Genomic DNA, 19,865 nt, shown 5'->3' with positions numbered 1-19,865 from the left:
CTTGCAAAACCTTGATGCTGTTATACAGTATTTTTCATTACAATAAGGTTAAATTGGTAAGATTAAGAAAATAAGATTAAAACAATACTTTAACAGCATTTATTAATGTTAATGTTACAACAAATACTTTTTTTTTTGGCAAAGTTAAATTAAATATAAATAAATTACTTGAGAATATAATTAATGTAGTTATTGTACTATGTTCGGACATGAATTCATGATCAAACAATGAAATTGATGTACAGTAGATTAATAAATAATCTAGTTTGTTTCTGATACCTAATGCATGTTAATGAATTGAACTGGAAAGTGTAATTACCCAATTGCACACTATACTGTTCACAGTTTGTAATAATTAAGATTTTTTTAAATAATTTTTAACGCGCCAGAAACTAAATAATTTAAAAAAGTAACGTTTCTGAAAGCACTGAAGGAGATCCCATAATCATTTCAAATCGATTTACAGTAGTAACAATAAATTATGTTTTTTATATGATAAGATTAATATCATATTATTAAATATAATCAGTTAGAGTTATCTGAGTATTTAGTCATTTTTGTTTTCTGTTGTTAAATACCAAACTGCCGCACTTAAATCCTTTTATTTTGGTATCTTTGCCTCATCCATACGTGACAGAATATCTCTGAGGGGCTGTTTACACAACACTGTTTTTAACTAAAAACGTACAACTTTTTATGCGTTTTGGCCGTTCGTTTACATGACAACAGCGTTTTACCTGAATACGCAAACTTTTGAAAACGGGTTTCAAAGTGCAAGTTTTTGAAAACGGTCTCCGTGCAAACGTCAAAAACGGGAATCTATGAAGGCGATGACGTCATGCACATGCGTATTACGTGTTCAGTCTATAGTGTTTCGTCGCCATCTACTGGCCTGGCAGCAGAATACAGCGCTTTTAGTCGTTTTTGCAGATCCGTCTGAATGATGATCGTTTTGACAATGGTGTCGTCTCTACGCGGAAAACTCAAAGGAAAAACGTCTCTGTTTTAGGCATATCGTGTACCCTATTTAGCAACTGAATCTAACCATGTAATGTCAACAAATGGAAAAGTCAGTCGGCTGTTTATTGTTATGTTAATTATTGTGCCTTTCGCCCCGACAGCAGGCGTGCCTTTTACCCCAAATACCATACTTTTACATATTCTTCCGTTATTGGAAAACTGTTGCTTTAATTATCCTGAACAAAACCAAAAAAATCATTAAGAAGACCTTTGTCTCAAAATATATTCAATCATTTTAGCGATTCTCATTCGCTACTTAAATCTACAACATTTTAAAAAACATCAAATATTAGTCAAATTAGCGCAGAATCAACATTGCGCTGCTTTCCGCGGTCGCGTCAGGGATCAGCCAAATTTCCACGTGCATCATGGGAAACGGATGTTTTGGAAAGTGCTGTGGCACGTTTTTGTGCCATCTAGTGGTTTAGAGGAAAATAAAATCAAAGGCGCCTTTTACCCCGGTGCGCTTTTAGCCCTGCTGTACCCTACTTTCCTTGAGGTTTTCTGACTTATTTGAACTAGACTTGAGAAGTGTTACCAGTGCTATACATCAATATGCTCTCAATTACCTTCTTATCCTCCCCAAACGGCAGGGGGTTTCAGCAGGTTATTTCTCCACAGTCTGCAAATTCAAACTTAAAAACTTATAAGAGAACCTTCACAAACTTCTGTTGTGGCTTTGCTGTTTTAGAATGCACAGATACACACATTATTACGCCCGACTCTAGGGGAATATGAAAACACTAAAGAGGCGTAATAAATAATTGTTGGGTTGTGGAAATGGAATCCCAGCACGCATCACTCCGGTCGATAATCAAAAACAAATACACAAATTTAAGCAAAAAAAAAGTAACACATTTATTAAGGAATAACAAGTGAAATAAAGAGCATCTCTTCAGGGTGTCCCAAAGGCCAAAATAACAAACAAAACGAATATAAAAAAGAAACGATAAAAAAAAAATAAAAAAAATAATGACCTAATCAAATAACAAAAGAAAATAGATTTAGCTTACCAACTCCCTGCCAAAAACAGAGATCAAACTATTTCAAAATAAACAAGGCAGGACACCCCTACGCTCCACACTGTTAGGATGGTTTAGACATAGGAGAACGGTTCAGAGGTTACCACAAGATGCACGTTCACTTGAACTAATTAAAGTCTCTAATACGCACAATACAATACAAATTTGATCATCGGCCGGAGGAGGGTTTCCGGAGCTCTCAAACCAAGTGCGACCGAACCAACAATGAGCTCCTCGATGAGTGCCAGCAGCGTCCTTATAAAGACCACGGCCCGATTGGGCAACCAATGGCTTTCGTACACCCCCATCATTGGACAACCTATTAGAATTCAGAGAAAACAAGGAAGAGAAAAGGAACACAGAGCAATAGAAAACAATAGGCTAAACACAGGTCATAACGCACATCCACACATATTTGGATGTCATACATCTCTACAAGGCTAAAAACGGGAGAAATGTTATCACCCAGTACCAACTCCACTAGTTGCAAAGTATGATCTGTTCCTGTGCTTCACTGACATGTTAAATACAGGCTTTGCGGTTCTAGTTACTTTTATAGCTGGAAGGGAGATTTTTTTGTGATTACGGAGGACTGATTTTGATGTAATTGCAAACAATTCAGTGCTAAATTCATGGTAAAGACCCTTGAGAGAGTCGTCCGAGGCATGCGTGGCACTGGATTAAATTGCTGAAATTGAGTTCCCAAAAACTCTAAATCACTATGCAGTAAATCGCATTTGTCTCAGCAGTGAATAATGGCAATAATTCCTCATGAAGATTCGTGAATGAAGAGCTCTTGTGGGAGCTCTGGTGGTGAGGAAAACTTATTGGAAAAACAGAATCTCTCTTACCACCCTGTTTTGTTGAAGATGTATTGGATATGTGTCAGAACTCTCTCTCTGGGCAGCACTAACAGTCTTTGGCGCCTGGAAAGATGAATGTTTTAAAGTGTCTTTTCCAATTGCCATCCCTAAATCATCTCTACAAGGCTAAAGATAAGAGAAATTGTATCGCCAAGTACCAACTCCACTAGACGCGAAGTATAATTGGATCGGTTTCCATGCACTCTGTGCTTCGCTGGCCACATGCTTTGCTATTAATTAGCAAAATACAACGTTAAATACAGGCCTGCGGTTCTAGTTATTTTTATGGCCGGAAGGGAGCATTATTTTATTAGATTCTGATTAGCGAGACTTCCCACGCAGGTTCACGTCTTCATGCTATTCCTGTTTCTATCTCCAGGTTTGGGCCAGTAATTTTCTCCCCAATGAGCCGGCGCTGGCGGAGCGCTGTCAGAGAGACTTCATGCAGAAGCACGGAGAGCCGATGCTGGTGCAGTACGCTCGAATGGAGGCGCAAGCACAGGTAATACACCCACATAAGACACAGTTCATAGCATTCAGCAGTCTCTCAGCATAATAAAAAAAACTCCCTATAGATAAAGGCTCTCACAACCACTATGTGAGAGTGCTTTTGACTGAGGAAGAAAACAAACAAAAAAAACAGCATAAACCTGTCTAAGGTGGTGTGCTGTTCTTGGTTGACCACCAAGTTGGTCAGAATGGTGGAGTTTGGTGGTTTTAAAGGGGTTTCGGGGACTTTTCAGCTGGTAGACTTTGAGAATTGCGCATGCGTGCCCATATTGAGTTTGAGTCACATTATTAGTTTGTGACACTCCATCTGAACTGTTGAGGTCAATTTGAAGATGTGTCAACACTCTGAAAAGAAATTCAGGGGACATGTTACCACAACTTAAATAAATGCATGGGTGCAAGACAAAAAAAATCTAATATATTCAGGCATGTGATTTTTTTTCATATTTATATGGATTTACGGGTTTTCCAACCTGAAAAGTAGGCCTATGACCCACATTAATTGCCTAAATCCAAGAAAAAGATTTGTTGTGTGGGGGTTTTACTGGATGATGACTGAAATCACGAATCGCAGAGTTTATTCTTCCGCCGGAACTCGACTCGTGTACGGCCAATACCGAAAGACAGTGATTATAGTTTATAAAGTTAGAAATATGGATGTTTTTCTTACAAAAAGCATCGCTTCGCTTCAGAAGGCCTTTATTACCCCCCTGGAGCCGTATGGATTACTTTTATGATGGATGGATGCGCTTTTTTGGCCTTCGAAATCTCAGTTACCATTCACTCCCATTATAAAGCTCGGAAGAGCCAGGATATTTTTTAATATAACTCAGATTGTGTTTGGCTGAAAGAAGAGAGTCATATACACCTGGGATAGCTTTAGGGTGAGTAAATTAATAATAAATTTTTTGGGGTGAACTAACCCTTTAATAAGGATTCACTCTGAAAAGGGCTTGTATGAATAAATTGCATTTTAAACGCATTTTTAAATAAATGAATAAATGCATACCAAAAAAATAAATAAATAAAAATAAATAAAATAATATATATATATATATATATGTCCTCTTTCTATAGTAAATTTTGTCAAATTTGATCATGCTTTTAGCTTATGTAATGTAGTATTCTCAGCTTCGTTTATACTTTTAATCATGTTTAAATCATTTCCTCTGTAATTCCTTCGATTTCTACATTGAAGAATGTGGAAAAGGTCCACAGATTGTGTCTAGGCCTGTCCATCACTGTCTACCACAGCAACTTGTCCTTTCTTGTTTGCGTTCTCTCTTGTATGCAACACCCCCTTGTAAACTTTTATGCCCACTGCGCCGTGCTTGACGAGTGGGCGTTGAAACATTAGCATACGCGGCTGGATCTCTAGTATGCTGGTTGTGTCTCTGTGTCACCTGGGCCCTGATCATTATATTGTGCGGGACAGGATGCTGAAGGCATGCCGAATCAGCAGGGAAGACCCCGATTCCTGCTCTCGCACTTCAGCGCATTCTGCTAGCCGAGCATGAAGCGCAACCAGTAAAAGCTTTCATTAGCGTAATGAGGCAGACATAACTCCAAACTTGGTTAAATCATAGGCAATCAAGAAAAAGAGGGAGGAAAGAACATGAATGCATTTACGGTGAGAGTAGAGGGTGGAAAATATGATTTACAGCGATGTGTTATTTGTAGCATGCTAAAATAGTTTCGTTCATCACATTGTTTAAATACTTGTGAATGCATTGTGTTGTCCATGACCTATCCCGCTTTAAAGAATGATTAAAGTTCATAACTATGATGTATTTGACCAAAATTATTCATAGAGATTATTTATTTAGTTATTTTTGTCAAATCATTTTTGTAAACAAATACACTTTGGCAAAAAATGCCATTAAAATGAACAAATTTAATGTATGTTAACAGAATAATTAATTAATTCATGTAAACTTGCTTAGTAAACATGATGTAGTCCAGGACAGTTCATATTATACTCCACACATAATTATTTTAATTCAAATTAACATAAATGAATGAATGAATGAATGAGTCTATTTGTAACTATTAATTCTGAAATTCAAGACATGTTCTTGAGGTTATGTATTTGTATATACCTTATTTATAAGGTTAGGTTTATATGAAGTACTTGCCTCCTACCTACAACGTTCAGAATCTCTAATAAGTGACCAGGAATGTATTCTGTCAGATATATTTCCCAGTGCGCACTCCATCAGTCAAGCATCCTGCATTCCCCTTATCCCAGACTGCTTTCTCCTTGCTTTCTTCTGTAAATGCTGGAGACGCTTCTTTATAGTCCCTCGGCTCAGGCCCTACTGAAGATTGTGAGGACTGTGATGGAATTATAATAGCACCAATTGTGAAGCAGTTTTAATATGTGAACCTCACAACATGTCCAGCTCACATTCAACCATCAAATCTAAAGAAAATAAATAAATAAATAAATAAATAAATAAGAAATAATATTTTGCATAAAGCAAACCAGGCCTATTTTAGGACCTTCTAGATTTTTTGCTTTGTAACATTATTTTAATTACAATTAAATTGTCATTACTGTAATGCATTACAATAGCCAAATGGCCAATAATTCCAGATCACACAAAATGTGATAAAAAGTCATAATTTATAATACCATGGTACTTTGACCTTACAAAGTCAAAAAAAGGGGGTGGGGGGGAGATCATGGTTTTCACAAAAAATACTACACTGCACAACTTTTTTCAACATTATTAATAATCAGAAATGTTTCTTGATCATCAGTTCATCATATCAGAATGATTTCTGAAGGATCATGTGACACTGAAAATTCAGCTTTAATCACAGGAATAAATTATTATTATTTTATTTTAAATTGTAAAAATATTTCATAATATTACAGTTTTACCGTATTTTTGATTAAATGAATATAGACGTGGTGAACGTTGTCATGGTTGGTTGTAGTGAAGTGCACAATGAACAAAAACACTGCGTCCCAATTCACATACTATCCATCCTAAATAGTATTCAAAATTAGAATGAGTGTGTCCCAAATCATAGTATTATGAAATGAGTATTACAAATGGTCTACTTTTTCCGGTTAGAATCTGAAATGCAGATCCGTGCGCACTCTAATGGCTAAAATTACCCACAACCCATTGCGTGTTGGACGAGGTTTCGATTAGAACTACAAACACAAATAAAAAGTGTTAAAGACTACAAACATGGAGGATGTGCGAGTTTGATGGTTTAGTAGAGCAGTTTAGATAAAGGGTTTTGAGTGAATAATAATCTAACCTGACGAAAAGAGATTTATTCAATGTTGTCCACATTATATTTCATCTGCAACTGCATTGTGAACTTTTGTAAAGATAATTTTGGTCTTTTAAATGCATCATTAATCAAACACACGAGGAGAGACTAAAATATTACTCTCCGAAACGGTAGGAAATGAAATGAAATTGAGTGTGGAGGATTTTAACTGTGACAAGATGATTGACAGGGCAGGGAATCCAAAACACCATGATAATAGAACAAAACATAACTGTTACAAACATAAGAGACTTCTTTCAAAATGGCAGTGTACATCTACTATGGTATTTAGATGATATCCCAAGCTACTTCAGAGAACAAGATGGCATTACCACGGTGCATTTCCAAAACCCATAATATTCCACATTCTGATTACATTTCAACAAGCCAATCCCACACGAATGTGTCCGGAGCGGCTGAATTCAGAGCCTCCATCAGCTCATTTTGTTCCATTCTTATCATTAAATGCCGTTCCATTGTATTCTAATATGCTGGATATATTCCATTCAGGTTGGGTTCGCTGCCTATTCTAGGTGAGAAATCTTTTGTTGTCACGAGTGCATCGGAGGAAATGGCGATGACTCGTCTCGTTCGCGCCACAGGGCTTCCCACCCCGACCTGGGATTTCCTATTATCCCGGAACAGCTCCGGATGACAGGGCCTCCATTTACTTTCTCATGTCTCGGCGGCGGGGGGTCAGGGAAAATGTGCTGGCCAGCTGGAGGCAAAATTCACCATGCTGTTCCTGTGCTTTAGCCTGGTGTCCTGTGAATCGCTAATGCTCTCTGGCTCTTCTTTTCATGGCGTATGTGTCATTCTGAAATTAGTACTTTTGCCAAATGAAAATATGATTCCGGCATTGTGAATGGAACCTAATGAGAATTTCAATTATAGTAAACAGAATATTGTCTGACAATTAGGTGTCTGGGTGATTTATACTTCTGGGTGTATAATATGCTGTATATCGGAGGCTAACAACAATCTGTCTGTGATGATAGTCATCTCATGCATACAAAACAAGACAAATTACACTCGGTTCTCACATTACTCTGATGAAAGTGTGAGGTGTATTTTCCCAGACGTCTTTCAGGTCTTCGATGTTTTACTATTGGCACAACGTCACAAAATTGTAGTTTTGGGCAAGAACTTTAGACAGGAACAGGCCATCTGACTGACACGTAAATCAAACACTTTTTGTTTTTAATTTGGTATTTAGAATCTGAAGTTGGCATATGATGAGCTCATGGATTTTATTTTCTTGCAGATCCCTAAAGCAAAGGTCTTGAGTATTACTGGGTCATTCCTACCAGTGTTGTTATTGTAACTGAAACTAAAACCAAAATTAAAAAAATATATATATATATATGCTTTTTTTATTTTATTGAAATAAATCTGTCATAAAATAAATTATACATATTAGATGGAAACAAATAGAAATAATAAAATGGCTCAAATAAAATAAGTTTAATAAAATTACTAAAACTAAAAAAAAGTAAATAAATATTGAAAAATAAACAAATACTAACAATGATTTTTCGCATTAACAAAAGTGCGAAGTATAAAACTATAACCTAGACTAAAATAAAAATGAAAACTGAAAATATAAAGATAAGAGGAAATTCAATGTAATATACAGTAAATACTATTATGTAAATAATAATAAAATATTGTTGGTTCAATGCCTATTAATCTCACAATTTTTAAAATTAAAAGCTTTGTTTTCTTTTATCACAATGCTACAATTAAGTGAGCATATGAGTTACATTTTAAATAATTTCCCCACTTTTCTAACATTTTATTACCATTTGTTCATATTTTTTGGGGAAAATGTTTGCTTGAGAATATTTTTTTAAATTTGTAATGAACTCCTGTTCCTGTTAGTCTTTTATAATATCCCTTTACCTACTGTAACAAGTGTTCAATAGCATCATCCTACAGGAAGTGACATAATTTGGTGGGAAAACAGCAGCACAATCATCAATTATCAATCATCAATCAAGTATTATTATTTGATTTGTCTCGCTTTAAAACTTTCGACCCTTTGATATAAAGGCAGAAATTGGCATGATGATATGAAAACTTCAACAGATGGTTAAAAACATCCAAATAGTTGACATTCTCATGTAAGCCAATGTCAATAACTCACTGATTAGCTCTTTATTTCCACACTGTTCAGCTCCGTTCTTGCAGTTGTTTAACTGATCAAGTTATAACTAATAAGTTTAAATGCTTGAGCTTGACAAGAGCATATTTCTGAAAGTCTGGTATATAATATACATATTTCTTAAAAATACATATGTGACCCTGGATCACAAAACCAGTCATATGTCGCACGGGTATATTTGTGGCAATAGCCAACAATACATTGTATCGGTCAAAATTATCGATTTTTCTTTTATGCCAAAATCATTAGGATATTAAGTAAAGATCATGTTCCATGAAGATATTTTGTACATTTCTAACCATAAATATATACAACATTTATTTCTGTGAGTGAATGCAGCACAATCGCGAACATAAATGGACAACTTTAAACGCGATTTTTTTGCTCCCTCAGATTCCAGGGTTTCAAATAGTTGTATCTCGGCCAAATATTGTCATATCCTAACAAACCATACATCAATGGAAAGGTTATTTATTCATTCAAAATGTGACTGGTTTTGTGGTCCAGGGTCACATATATTTGTGATGTAATTCTAAGTTCAAGTTGGACCACATAATGGCAATGACTTGACTAATTCTTCCAGAAGTGCTTATTGTAGCAGCTCCTATGGCAGCTTTTAGGGTCCTTGTGAAGGCATCTGAGGCTGTGCAGTGCTTATTAATAAATGGATGTTGGCCACTCTCTCTTTATGATTGTGTGACCTTCTGTCTGGACACCAGTTTGACCTTCGCCTTGCTTGTCCACATGCACTTGACATCTGTAGACATCTGGAAAGTCTCGGATCTTCCACAGCTTTAAAATTCCCTCACAATCTCAATAATGTATTTGCAAGTAATAAGGCCAGACTCCTGAAGCCTATTTTTCACACTTGGCTTTCTTTTATTTTTTTTGACATCCTATTGATATTGAATCCCCTCCGTTTTCTTTTGATCTTACCTCAAGTCATGACCGCACTCTGTGAACTCTGGCTACACTGCCTACCATATACCAGAATAAAGACGCTCAACAGACAGCTCATCCTCAGGAAATCTACATTTTTTGATTCCAGCTCTTGGCAAATCCACAAGCCTGAGAGAAGAAGAGGAACCCTGCTAGTCAAGGCCAGTTTCCATTTGTTGCTAACAGAAAGCAAGTGTTCAAACTCTCTCTTTTTGTTTGACAGGGCATGGGGAACGGGCAGGGCTGAAAGACAGTAGCATGCTGGGACCTTTTGCTGTCTTTTGTGTCTCTATCAGCGTGGGAACTGCAATGATCTGTCACTAATCATGAAAGAAGGGTGGCTGAAACTTTGGTTTTAGAGGAGGAATTTCATGAGGAACCAAATTCCCCTTGATCTTTGATGCTCTATGTACAAGTACTATAAAAACATACTAGAAGTTTCTAAAAGTTCCCTCACACTGAAATAAGAGCATTTATGGAAACTATGCTGCAGAAGTAGCTTGTTTTCTTAACTTCTGGGCATTTATGACATCGCTATATGACAGACTTCCTGACTGTGTGTAGAAATGCAACACAGACCAAAAACATCTAAACGAACCAAAAACAAGACGAGATGTCATAACACGTGACACTAAAAAGCACAGAATGCTCAAGTATCGTCATAAGAGCTACGCTGCAATTTACAGTTCGATACAGGGATCGGAAATCAGCAAGATCTTGGTGTGTGTGACGGAGGGATTCCTGCCGCTGTTTTGACTCCTTTGAATCCAGACTTTCAGTCTGATCTTAAGCATTAATGTGACACATTTTGTAATCTGTTTTGTGATCCTGTCCCAATGTAACGCAGCTTTTCATAGAGGCCTTTACTGAAGGATGGGGCAGTTAAAAATTTGACATGACCAACAAACTTGTTTCTGTGCCACCGGCTAGAGCTGCACGATTCTGGATAAATTGAGAATCACGATTTTTTGTTTGTTTCGAATAGAGATCACGATTCTAAAAAGACGAGACAACTAAACAAAATAACACACAGGCCTGACTTACTAGAGGTTTTAGTCTATTTAAAACATTGAATTAATTTGAATGAATTATTTAAATAAAAATATATTGAACGATTTTAATGAATGATTCAACGACTCACTAATAAATACTTTGCTTGTTTCATTACTGGATGAATCAACGTTTTTAAAGGAATCTCTTGAAGGAATGATTCAATGACATACATTTTTAAGTCACTTGTCGCCACCTACTGGCGTAACGATGTCATTGATACAATCGTTATTTGAAGCGCCAAGTTATTTTCAAAAAGGTGATTTGCTCTGTTTTGATCGCTTTCATGGACATTAGTGCTTATATCCAAGCTATAAACTTTCATCCCTTTACTTCTGTGATAATGTGAATATTTGTAACACAGAAATGTAACACAGATAAACAAGACTGTTTGTGATGCTGTTTCACACCTATATATTCCAACTGTCTCTGGGTCAGCGGCAGCGCCAACACAGATCTGAATATTACGGTATGATTGTGTGAAAGGTTTAGTAGACGCAGGCGAATCGTTGTGATTTAGGAATGAGATTGCGTGGGTGTTTGAATCGAGATCACAATCTTTTAAAGATTGATTGTGCAGCTCTACCACCAATGTCAACAAATGTAATTAATTAATGACTTCACTCAGCTTTCTCAAACACTTGTTCAGACAGGGAGTGCCACCTCAGACTCATGCAGTTGTTTGAGCCTGAAATCAATATGTTAGATAACAAACAGAGCAAAAAACACCAGTGTGTAGATTCTTCCGGAAGCCAGCCTTCCTCTCTCTCTGCACATTAGATTGGAAAAAGTAACATTGGAAAAATGAATTCCCCTTTAACTTTTACTTCTAAAACTTGTGACACAACCTCTGTTCTTCAGGTGGTTTTGAAATCCATTACTGTCTTCTTTTGAATATAGACCTGGATTGATTCTCTGAGGATGTGCACATCTCTCGAAGATCAGATGTAGAATTCCATCACGATTACACATGAAACGATAGGAGATAACTTTAAAGCCATGATATTTTAAAATGATTTATTGGAGTGCAAGCTTATTTTCTACAATATGATTACCAGATCTCATCATCAAAATGGTTTGTAGATATGAATAAGAGTTTGGTAAAGGGCAGTCTCAATGCAAAGAGAATCAGTTGCACCCGCAAAGTAATTCAGCAATCCTGAAAGTCATCTGCAAATGAATAAGATGGTCAAAGTTTGCTTTGTGAGGAGAGAGAGAGAGAGAGCAAAATTAGTGTCACTTCAGTTTGGACACATCTCAAGTAATGAAATAAACTGTCTCAATCTCAAATAATTTTGGATTGAGACCATGTAAAAATATCTGATTTTAATTGGATTTCAAACTTCATATTTATATTGAGTTTGTTAAAATCAGATTTTATTGAAAAACCGAAAGACATTGGGGTTGGATGTGCAGTTTTTTTGCACTGACTGACCATGGAATGATTGCTTGGCTGGGAGGTTTGAGGATCTCAGAAAGTGCCAATCTCCAGGGATTTTCATGCACAACAGTCTCTAGTGATTACAGAGAATAGTGGCAGCTCTGTGGGCAAAACTGGCTTGTTATTGAGAGTGGTCAGAGGAGAATGGCCAGACTGGTTCAAGCTGACAGGAAGGTGACAGCAACTGAAATAACCACGTTGCAACAGTGCTATGCAGAAGAGCATCTCTGAATGCGCAACATGTCAAACCTCGAGGTGGATAGTCTGCAGACCACAGCAGGATCCACTCCTGTCTGTAGGAGAGCATTGGAAAACATTGCCTGGTGTGATGAGGCTAGTTTTACAGCGACATACTTAAGAAAGGGTCAGAATTTGGCATAACCTTTTCTCGGAGCAAGCCAGTTCCTTATCCAGAACTGAGCGCCGTTCAATTCCGATGATGTTCATGTGGAGGAACACTGCCACTGAAACTACAGCACAGAACAGGCTGATTCCCGAACAGATGACTCTTACGAGCGGATTCTTTTTAGTGAATCAAACGCATACAGTTTACAGCTGATTGTGAGACTTAAATCAGTGTTTTTACTGACTGGTTGTTTATATGTGTGTAGTTAAATAAACACATTTTGCAATACAATTAGTTACTTTTTTTAGGGAGTAACCCGATTGTAATGCATTACTTTTAAAAGTAACCTTCCCCAACACTGTTTGTCAGTAGTATTTAAAAAAATGTTTAGTGTTTATTGTTTAATATTGTTGCTTAATATATATTTAAAGCCAGTTATGGCTTGCAGTTATGCAGCCTTCATAAAAATAAATAAAAATGTTGACATTTGTTTTAAATGTATTTTGTTAAATGTGGTACATTTCGTAAATGTACCACAATCAATGCTGAATAATGAAACCAATAATGAACCCAAATCATTAAGAGGAGTCAGACATGGAACAGGAATCATTAAATTATTTAATCGTTAAATCTATCTGCAATGCTACTCAGTGATGTGTACCTAATAAATGTCTTAGCAGAATCAAAGCCATGTTTTTCACTAGAAGAGATATGACCATTCAGTATAGAGAGCATCCTGTCAATGTTGCATGGTTATGTTTGGTTATTCTTAGCTGGTGACTAAGAATGACACTGGAAAGCTAGAGAATTAAGTGTCATGATACATGTCAGTAGCTCTGAATTCACATATGAACATGTCAGGTCTACTGGAGGACCTACCCATCAGGTCTATATTTGGTCTACTGAAAAGCAAGGCATGCTTTGACAGTGTAACATATATTCCTGCTCAGTTACCAAAACTTTTCACCCATTGTCAAGTCACTCATTTTACTGTCCTTGGGTCTAATTTAATGCACTGAATTGATGTGTCCCTCTGGTAGGCTTTTTGTTGTATAGAAAGTTAGTGAAGAAGGAATTCATTTTAAAGTGTGCAGAACTGGTTAAAAAGACCATATTGTAATTTGTTAACATTTTTTAACATTATTAATCCTCTTAAAATGTTATTGAAGATTCTTGAAACAACAAAAGTCATATTTTTTCATGACCATTTCCCACCCTTTGGTTGTTTTTGATGCTGCACCTTTAAGATCTCCATATGTAAATAAGCTCTGTTTTGATTGGCCAACCTCATTTTATATATGTTAAAAAACTGCTAGTTCTGTCATACATCAAGTATTCTCAGCCTTAGACCACCCACCGCCCATTCGCTGACGGCTTCATGCATATTGCGCACAAAAATGGGATGCATCTGGTAAGCTCTAATCTGATTGGATGCCTTTAGGCAACATCTGGGAGTAAGGACACATTATCAGTCTGCCTGGAAACGTCATGTTTACAAGGAATTAGACTATGAAGCCTTAGAATACAGTAGGACATTGGGTCTCATTCACTAATAATTGCGTGGATGATTTATATTTATACGCACAAGAGGACTAAATCTTTATAATTCAAAACACGGGTATGCATATTAAATTGGTTTTCACCTAGTTCAAATGGTAATGAATTTGGAGTGTTCTAAGTTTCAAGATCAGTAATTTTCATATATCCACACAAAGTTTCTTCATTGTTCATTCTCAGCAAACATATGACACTCTTTAAAAAAGACTCGCTCTCGCTGAGAGAATGTGCAGCAAGATCCTCGAGCAATGCAAAGTGTGCCATCCTCAAAACCACTTCAAGCACAATAAATGTAAAGTTGGCATGAAATGGGAAGTTTCCTTCATTATGTGACGTATATCCGAGTGAAACAGCTTCTGGAACAAGAACAAATGTAGAGCGGGGCTTGATTTAGTCCGTGGGGAATTGATTAGATGGTTCTGGTTCGCTATTGGTTGATCTCATGTGAGTGACAGGTTGCCCTGCCCACGTCATCAGAGATGAGCTGCAAGAGGGAAGTGAAGTTATTCTGATTCAAGATTACGAGGCGCATGAATTTAAAAAAAAATAATGATGTGCACTGATAAATTATTTATAATAAATAAAACCTGCAATATTCCATAATAAAAGGTCAATTTTGATTTCATGGTGACTTTAATACAGACCCAGATTACAGACCTGACATTATCAGCTGTATATACACACGTTTTAATGCAGAGGAACCTCGCAGCTCGGACTATAACTTTTCATTCTCTTTTACTGTATAATAAAATATATATTATGCAAATGAAATATCGCTGAATTGAATCTTAACACATTTATAAGGCCACCCAGGGTGTTATTTTTGCGTATGTGATTTCAGTATAGGGTTTTTCTTTTGTGTAAATGTTAGCACAAAGGTTATTGTTGGTAAAAAACATTTGGTAACACTTTACAATAAGGTTCATTAGTTAACAACCTTAGTTAACATGAGCTAAGAATGAACAATACTTATTCTTAGTTAATATTAATTTCAACATTTACTAATACAAATATCAAAATCAAAGGCTGTATTTGTTAACATTAGTTAATGCACCATGAACTGACATGAACAAACAATGAACAGCTGGATTTTTATTAACTAACATTAACAAAGATGAATAAATACGGTACCAAATGTATTGCTCATTGTTAGTTCATGTTAGTTAACACATTAACCAATGTTAAAAAAATAAACCTTATTGCAAAGTGTTACAATTGATATGCAGATTTCACTCAGTCAGTGTGCATACACACAGTTAGTGAATGAGACCCATTGAACTGAAAAGAGCAAAGAAAATCATGTTTTTCATAAATATGACTCTTGTCATGCCTGGTTGACTGTCCGCTTCATTATCACATGCTGGACCTGTTGTTTCAGCGGTGGCTCGTTAGTTTAATGAACATTTTAATATTGCAGATTGCCACTGCCTTCTGCGATCTGAGAAAATGATGAAACATTTCATATCTGTGTTTGAACAGTGAAGAAGATCTTGATAGTTTCACCTCTGCTGTCTTCTTGGGACTCCCGAAAGACATAAGTAATAATGGCACAGCTTGTTTGTGATGTGTATGGCTGTAATTTGCAGCAGGCCCGGGACCTGAGAAGGAAAATGGCTTTTTATTGCCCGACTGAGTAATGGAAACAATTCCATTAGCGAGGGCAATATCTTTGTTTGCTCCTTATTGTGGAGACTTTGTCACGTTCTCGTCTTTATTGTGTTTGGAGCTCGAATCTGAAGGACAATTAAATGTTATAAAGTCTCGTCTCAGCTAGTTGGAGATTGAGTGGAAAGAATCAGTACAGAAAAAAAAGTGACAGCATTTTCCTCAAAGACGTTGACCAGTAGAGGGATATCATTTCATAGTTAAAGATGGTGAATAAAAAAACAAACAAACATATTTTTGTTAAACACTTTGATTTCCATCTTTCATTCATTACAAAGAAGTAAAAAGAACATTATCACATTTATATTGTATGTTTCTGTAATCTTTTCCATTTCAAATAGTTTTAAATGTACTTTTAAAGGTAATTTTTATTCACCTTTTCCCTAAAGAGTTTACTGCTTTTTAGATTATGGGAGGCACTTACGGTTTGGGGAAGTTCCTCTCAAAAAAGACTGAAACAAATCATTTCAAATCATAATGTTGCACTATAAATAATCCTCATCTGTCCGTTTGACTGAATGAGCTGTAAAATGTCCTCTTCTATTTTCAGATGACAGGAGAATAACGCTAACGATTGGTATTTTAATGTGACGTGGTATTTAACGTGTATCATCATTGTACCCAGTTTTTGGAATTAAATAATTCGGAAAAGCTACATGGGGCTTGGGAAAAAGGTGGATATTATTTTTTTTGTTGGGTGTTCTTGGACTTTATACTGCCCCCTATTGGTGTGGAGGTAGCACTGGATGCCATTATAGAAATACCTTTTATGTTTGTATTTGTCAACCAGTAATTTAGTGTCCAATAATGAACCCAATTTAGCTCTTAAAAAACAAAGCTGAGAAAATCATGTTTTTGTCAAAGACGTTGTCCGGATTGCATTCTGAAAGGGTCGAAAGGGTCATAGAACATAGATCGAATCCATCAACACCCACAAAGCTTCACAGTCGTTTCCTCTTTGTAGGTTCGACATTTCATTTGTTAACGGTAGGCAGTTTTGATTTTGAGTAACAGCGCCCCCTTTCATATAACAGTGATGGATTGCCAACCCGATCTCACGCCAATTCGTACGAATTGAGTTAAAACGTAGGCTGTTAAACAATTTTAAAACAAACAAACAAACAAACACACGAGCACACCAGCATCTGGGGTCAGCACTTGTACATGCACCCCCACATTCATAGCTTCAAACTATCCCTGCCTAAACAGACCTTAGAATTTTACGAGGTGGCTAATTCGTACGAATCAATACGACCTCACTCGTAATTCGCGTGATTTTTGGTAAATCGTACACTTTTTACGCGTTGCCCAATTCGTATGAATTCTGATGAATGACGTACCCCTGACCCCGCCCCTAAACCTACCCATCACGGGGGTTTAGACAAATCGTACGAATTCGTACGAGTGAGATCGTACGAATTAGCCACCTTTTACTCGCTCGTACTAATTCGTACGAATTGGTCGTGAGATACCGTTGGGATTGCTGGAAAAACTCATCAATGGCAGGGACAGAGTTACGATTAACAGCATATTTAAAGGTAAGGTAGGCAATTGTCGGAGAGGCTTGCAATAGCGAACTTGCTTTGAAAGCATGAGATCCCACCCTCCCTTCAGAGCATCTCCAAAGCCACGACTCCTTCAAAACACATGAACGCACACAGCAGAGTCTGCAAGTTAAACTAAACTACCTCATATCTCAAAGCACATAACATTACAATAATAATGAACATAAACAACTTAAAGAACACTGATCTGTATCACCTGACTGCTGCAGATTCATTTCGCCATTGATAGTGTTGCCATTGAAATTCGAGTCACGAACCGCTCCCGAGTATAACATCACGGATTTTCATCTCTTCCATCCAAATTACAGTAGTTATGGCGTGAACGCAGCATAAACTCGTTGTTTTGGTTCAGGAGGGACAGTTAAAGGTGGCTGCTGTTTAACTCTTGACAGGCAGGTAGGACATTGTATCATTGCATTTGGACCGAATGCAATGATTGGATGAACATTTTATGGTCCTACGCCTTCCAAAGACAATATATAAATATAAATATACATATATATATATATATACACATTTAGACCACTTAACTTAGTGATTGCTATCAAGATGTGAAGAGACTTTGAACCAGCATCTGGAAAAAATCGCCTTTAATTTGATGTGAATGGAAACAGGGCTATGAGGAATGGATGTTCACTCTGTTTAGTGGATTTTACTGGTGTATATCTTGGTGGTAATCGTTTAGCCGATGAAACGTTAATATCTCTTACCAAAAATGATTTATTTAGCTGTAAAACTTTTTTAAAGGCTTCTAAAAACTGTTTCACCTGATATCAACTCTCCTCAGCACATCTATTTTCTCACCATGTTCTGAGGATGTCTGTTGAATATTATCTTAGTGTTGAGTTGAGGTAACTAACCCCAGCAGGAGGTTAGCATTATGAGCTTGTTAAGATCGCTCGTTGCTTTTCTCTTTATAAGGATTTCGTTAAATACAAAAGTGTTTTGATAATTGTAGCATGGTGTTTTACAAGAATTTCACTGCGTTAATAGAGAATAACAGGTGTGTAAAATTAAAGAAAACTTGCACAAACAAAGGCTTAACCTTGGCATTCTGGGACAATGTATTAAGAAATATAAAAATAACGTAATTGAAATGCAACATTTCTAGGCATCTTAGGGTTACAGTGTTGATGAAGGCAAATAATGACTCAAAACTGAAAACTTCAGAGATTTTTACAATTTAATCTAATTTAGGGACTATTAAAAATGACTTGTAAAAAGGAGTATTTTACTCAGTGTATGTGTGTGTGCTATGCACTGTTATATTAATAGCTTAGCAAGAAGTCAACAACAGACCGTCACGCTTATCAATTAGGGCATTTCAGACCTCTAGATCTTTTGCTTTGTTTCAAAACAGGGACTTAATTTGTTGCAATTTTGCATTTTCTTCTTGGTTCTGTTTGCTTTCACAAGGGAACATTTCAAAGCGTACCAAAATGTGTTTATGCAAGTCACATATTTATCGTTTTGATCTTTCATTCAAAAAATTCCCAAACATCTAACCTTTCATTGAAGTAAAATAATTTAAAGTGGGGGGAAAATCACATTATGAAATAAAAGGTTTTCTCCAAAACACATTGGCCATAATTACTGGCACCATTTTATCAAATACTTTTTGCAACCCCCTTTTGCCAAGTTAACAGCTCTGAGTTTTCTCCTATAATGGCTGATGAGTTTGGAGAACACCTGACGAGATCAGAGATCATTCCTCCATACAGAATCTCTCCAGATCCTTCAGATTCCCAGATCAATGTTGGCGCTTCTCTTCAGTTCAGCCCATTCACTTCCAATAGGGTTCAGGTCAGGGACTGGGATAGTCATGGCAGAAGCTTCATTTTGTGTTCAGTGACACATTTCAGTGTTGATTTTGACGTTTGTTTTGGATCGTTGTCCTGATGGATGATCCAACCACGGGCCATTATAAGATTTCTAGCAGAGGCCGTCAGGTTTGGATTTTTTTATCAGTTGGTATTTGCTGGAATCCATAATACCATGTATCTGAACAAGAAGTCCAGGACCTCCAGCAAAAAAACAGGCCCACAACATTAAAGATCCAGCAGTGTATTTAACCGTGGGCATGGGGGACTTTTTATCCCTGTTTGCACCAAAACCATCTGGGCTGGGTTTCCCGAAACCTTCTTAACGCTACGTCGTTCTTAAGTTACACCTTAAGCTGTACCTTATCGTTAATACGTGTTTCCCGAAACGTTCTTAGTTAAGTATACCTTCTGTAAGTCATACTTTCGGAAGGTTGGTCTGGAGTCTGGACCACTCTTAGCTTTACCTTATCACTGTTGCAGGTCTATACGAATATAATTCTGAAGTTTTAATACACCCAGACAGTGCTCAGTTAGGCTAATTCAAGTGTTTTCATGCAAAGAATAAAATTGTCATTACACTGATTGTTAATAGAATTTTAATTATATTAT

General features: G+C 36.7%; 1 protein-coding gene across 1 annotated transcript in view; it reads left to right on the top strand.

The window, feature by feature from the left end:
• galt (galactose-1-phosphate uridylyltransferase) overlaps positions 1-19,865 on the top strand; it is a 103,142-nt gene that overhangs the window by 29,092 nt on the left and 54,185 nt on the right. The window contains exon 7 of the mRNA XM_084104313.1: positions 3,285-3,407. Coding sequence (XP_083960439.1) covers positions 3,285-3,407 — 123 coding nt within the window. The remainder of the gene's footprint in view (positions 1-3,284; positions 3,408-19,865) is intronic.

Source organism: Abramis brama (assembly GCF_963993115.1).
Source record: "Abramis brama genome assembly, chromosome: 25".
NCBI classification, from domain to species: domain Eukaryota; kingdom Metazoa; phylum Chordata; class Actinopteri; order Cypriniformes; family Leuciscidae; genus Abramis; species Abramis brama.
The sequence above is the reverse complement of the archived record's forward strand: the minus strand, read 5'-3'. Positions and strand labels throughout refer to the sequence as shown.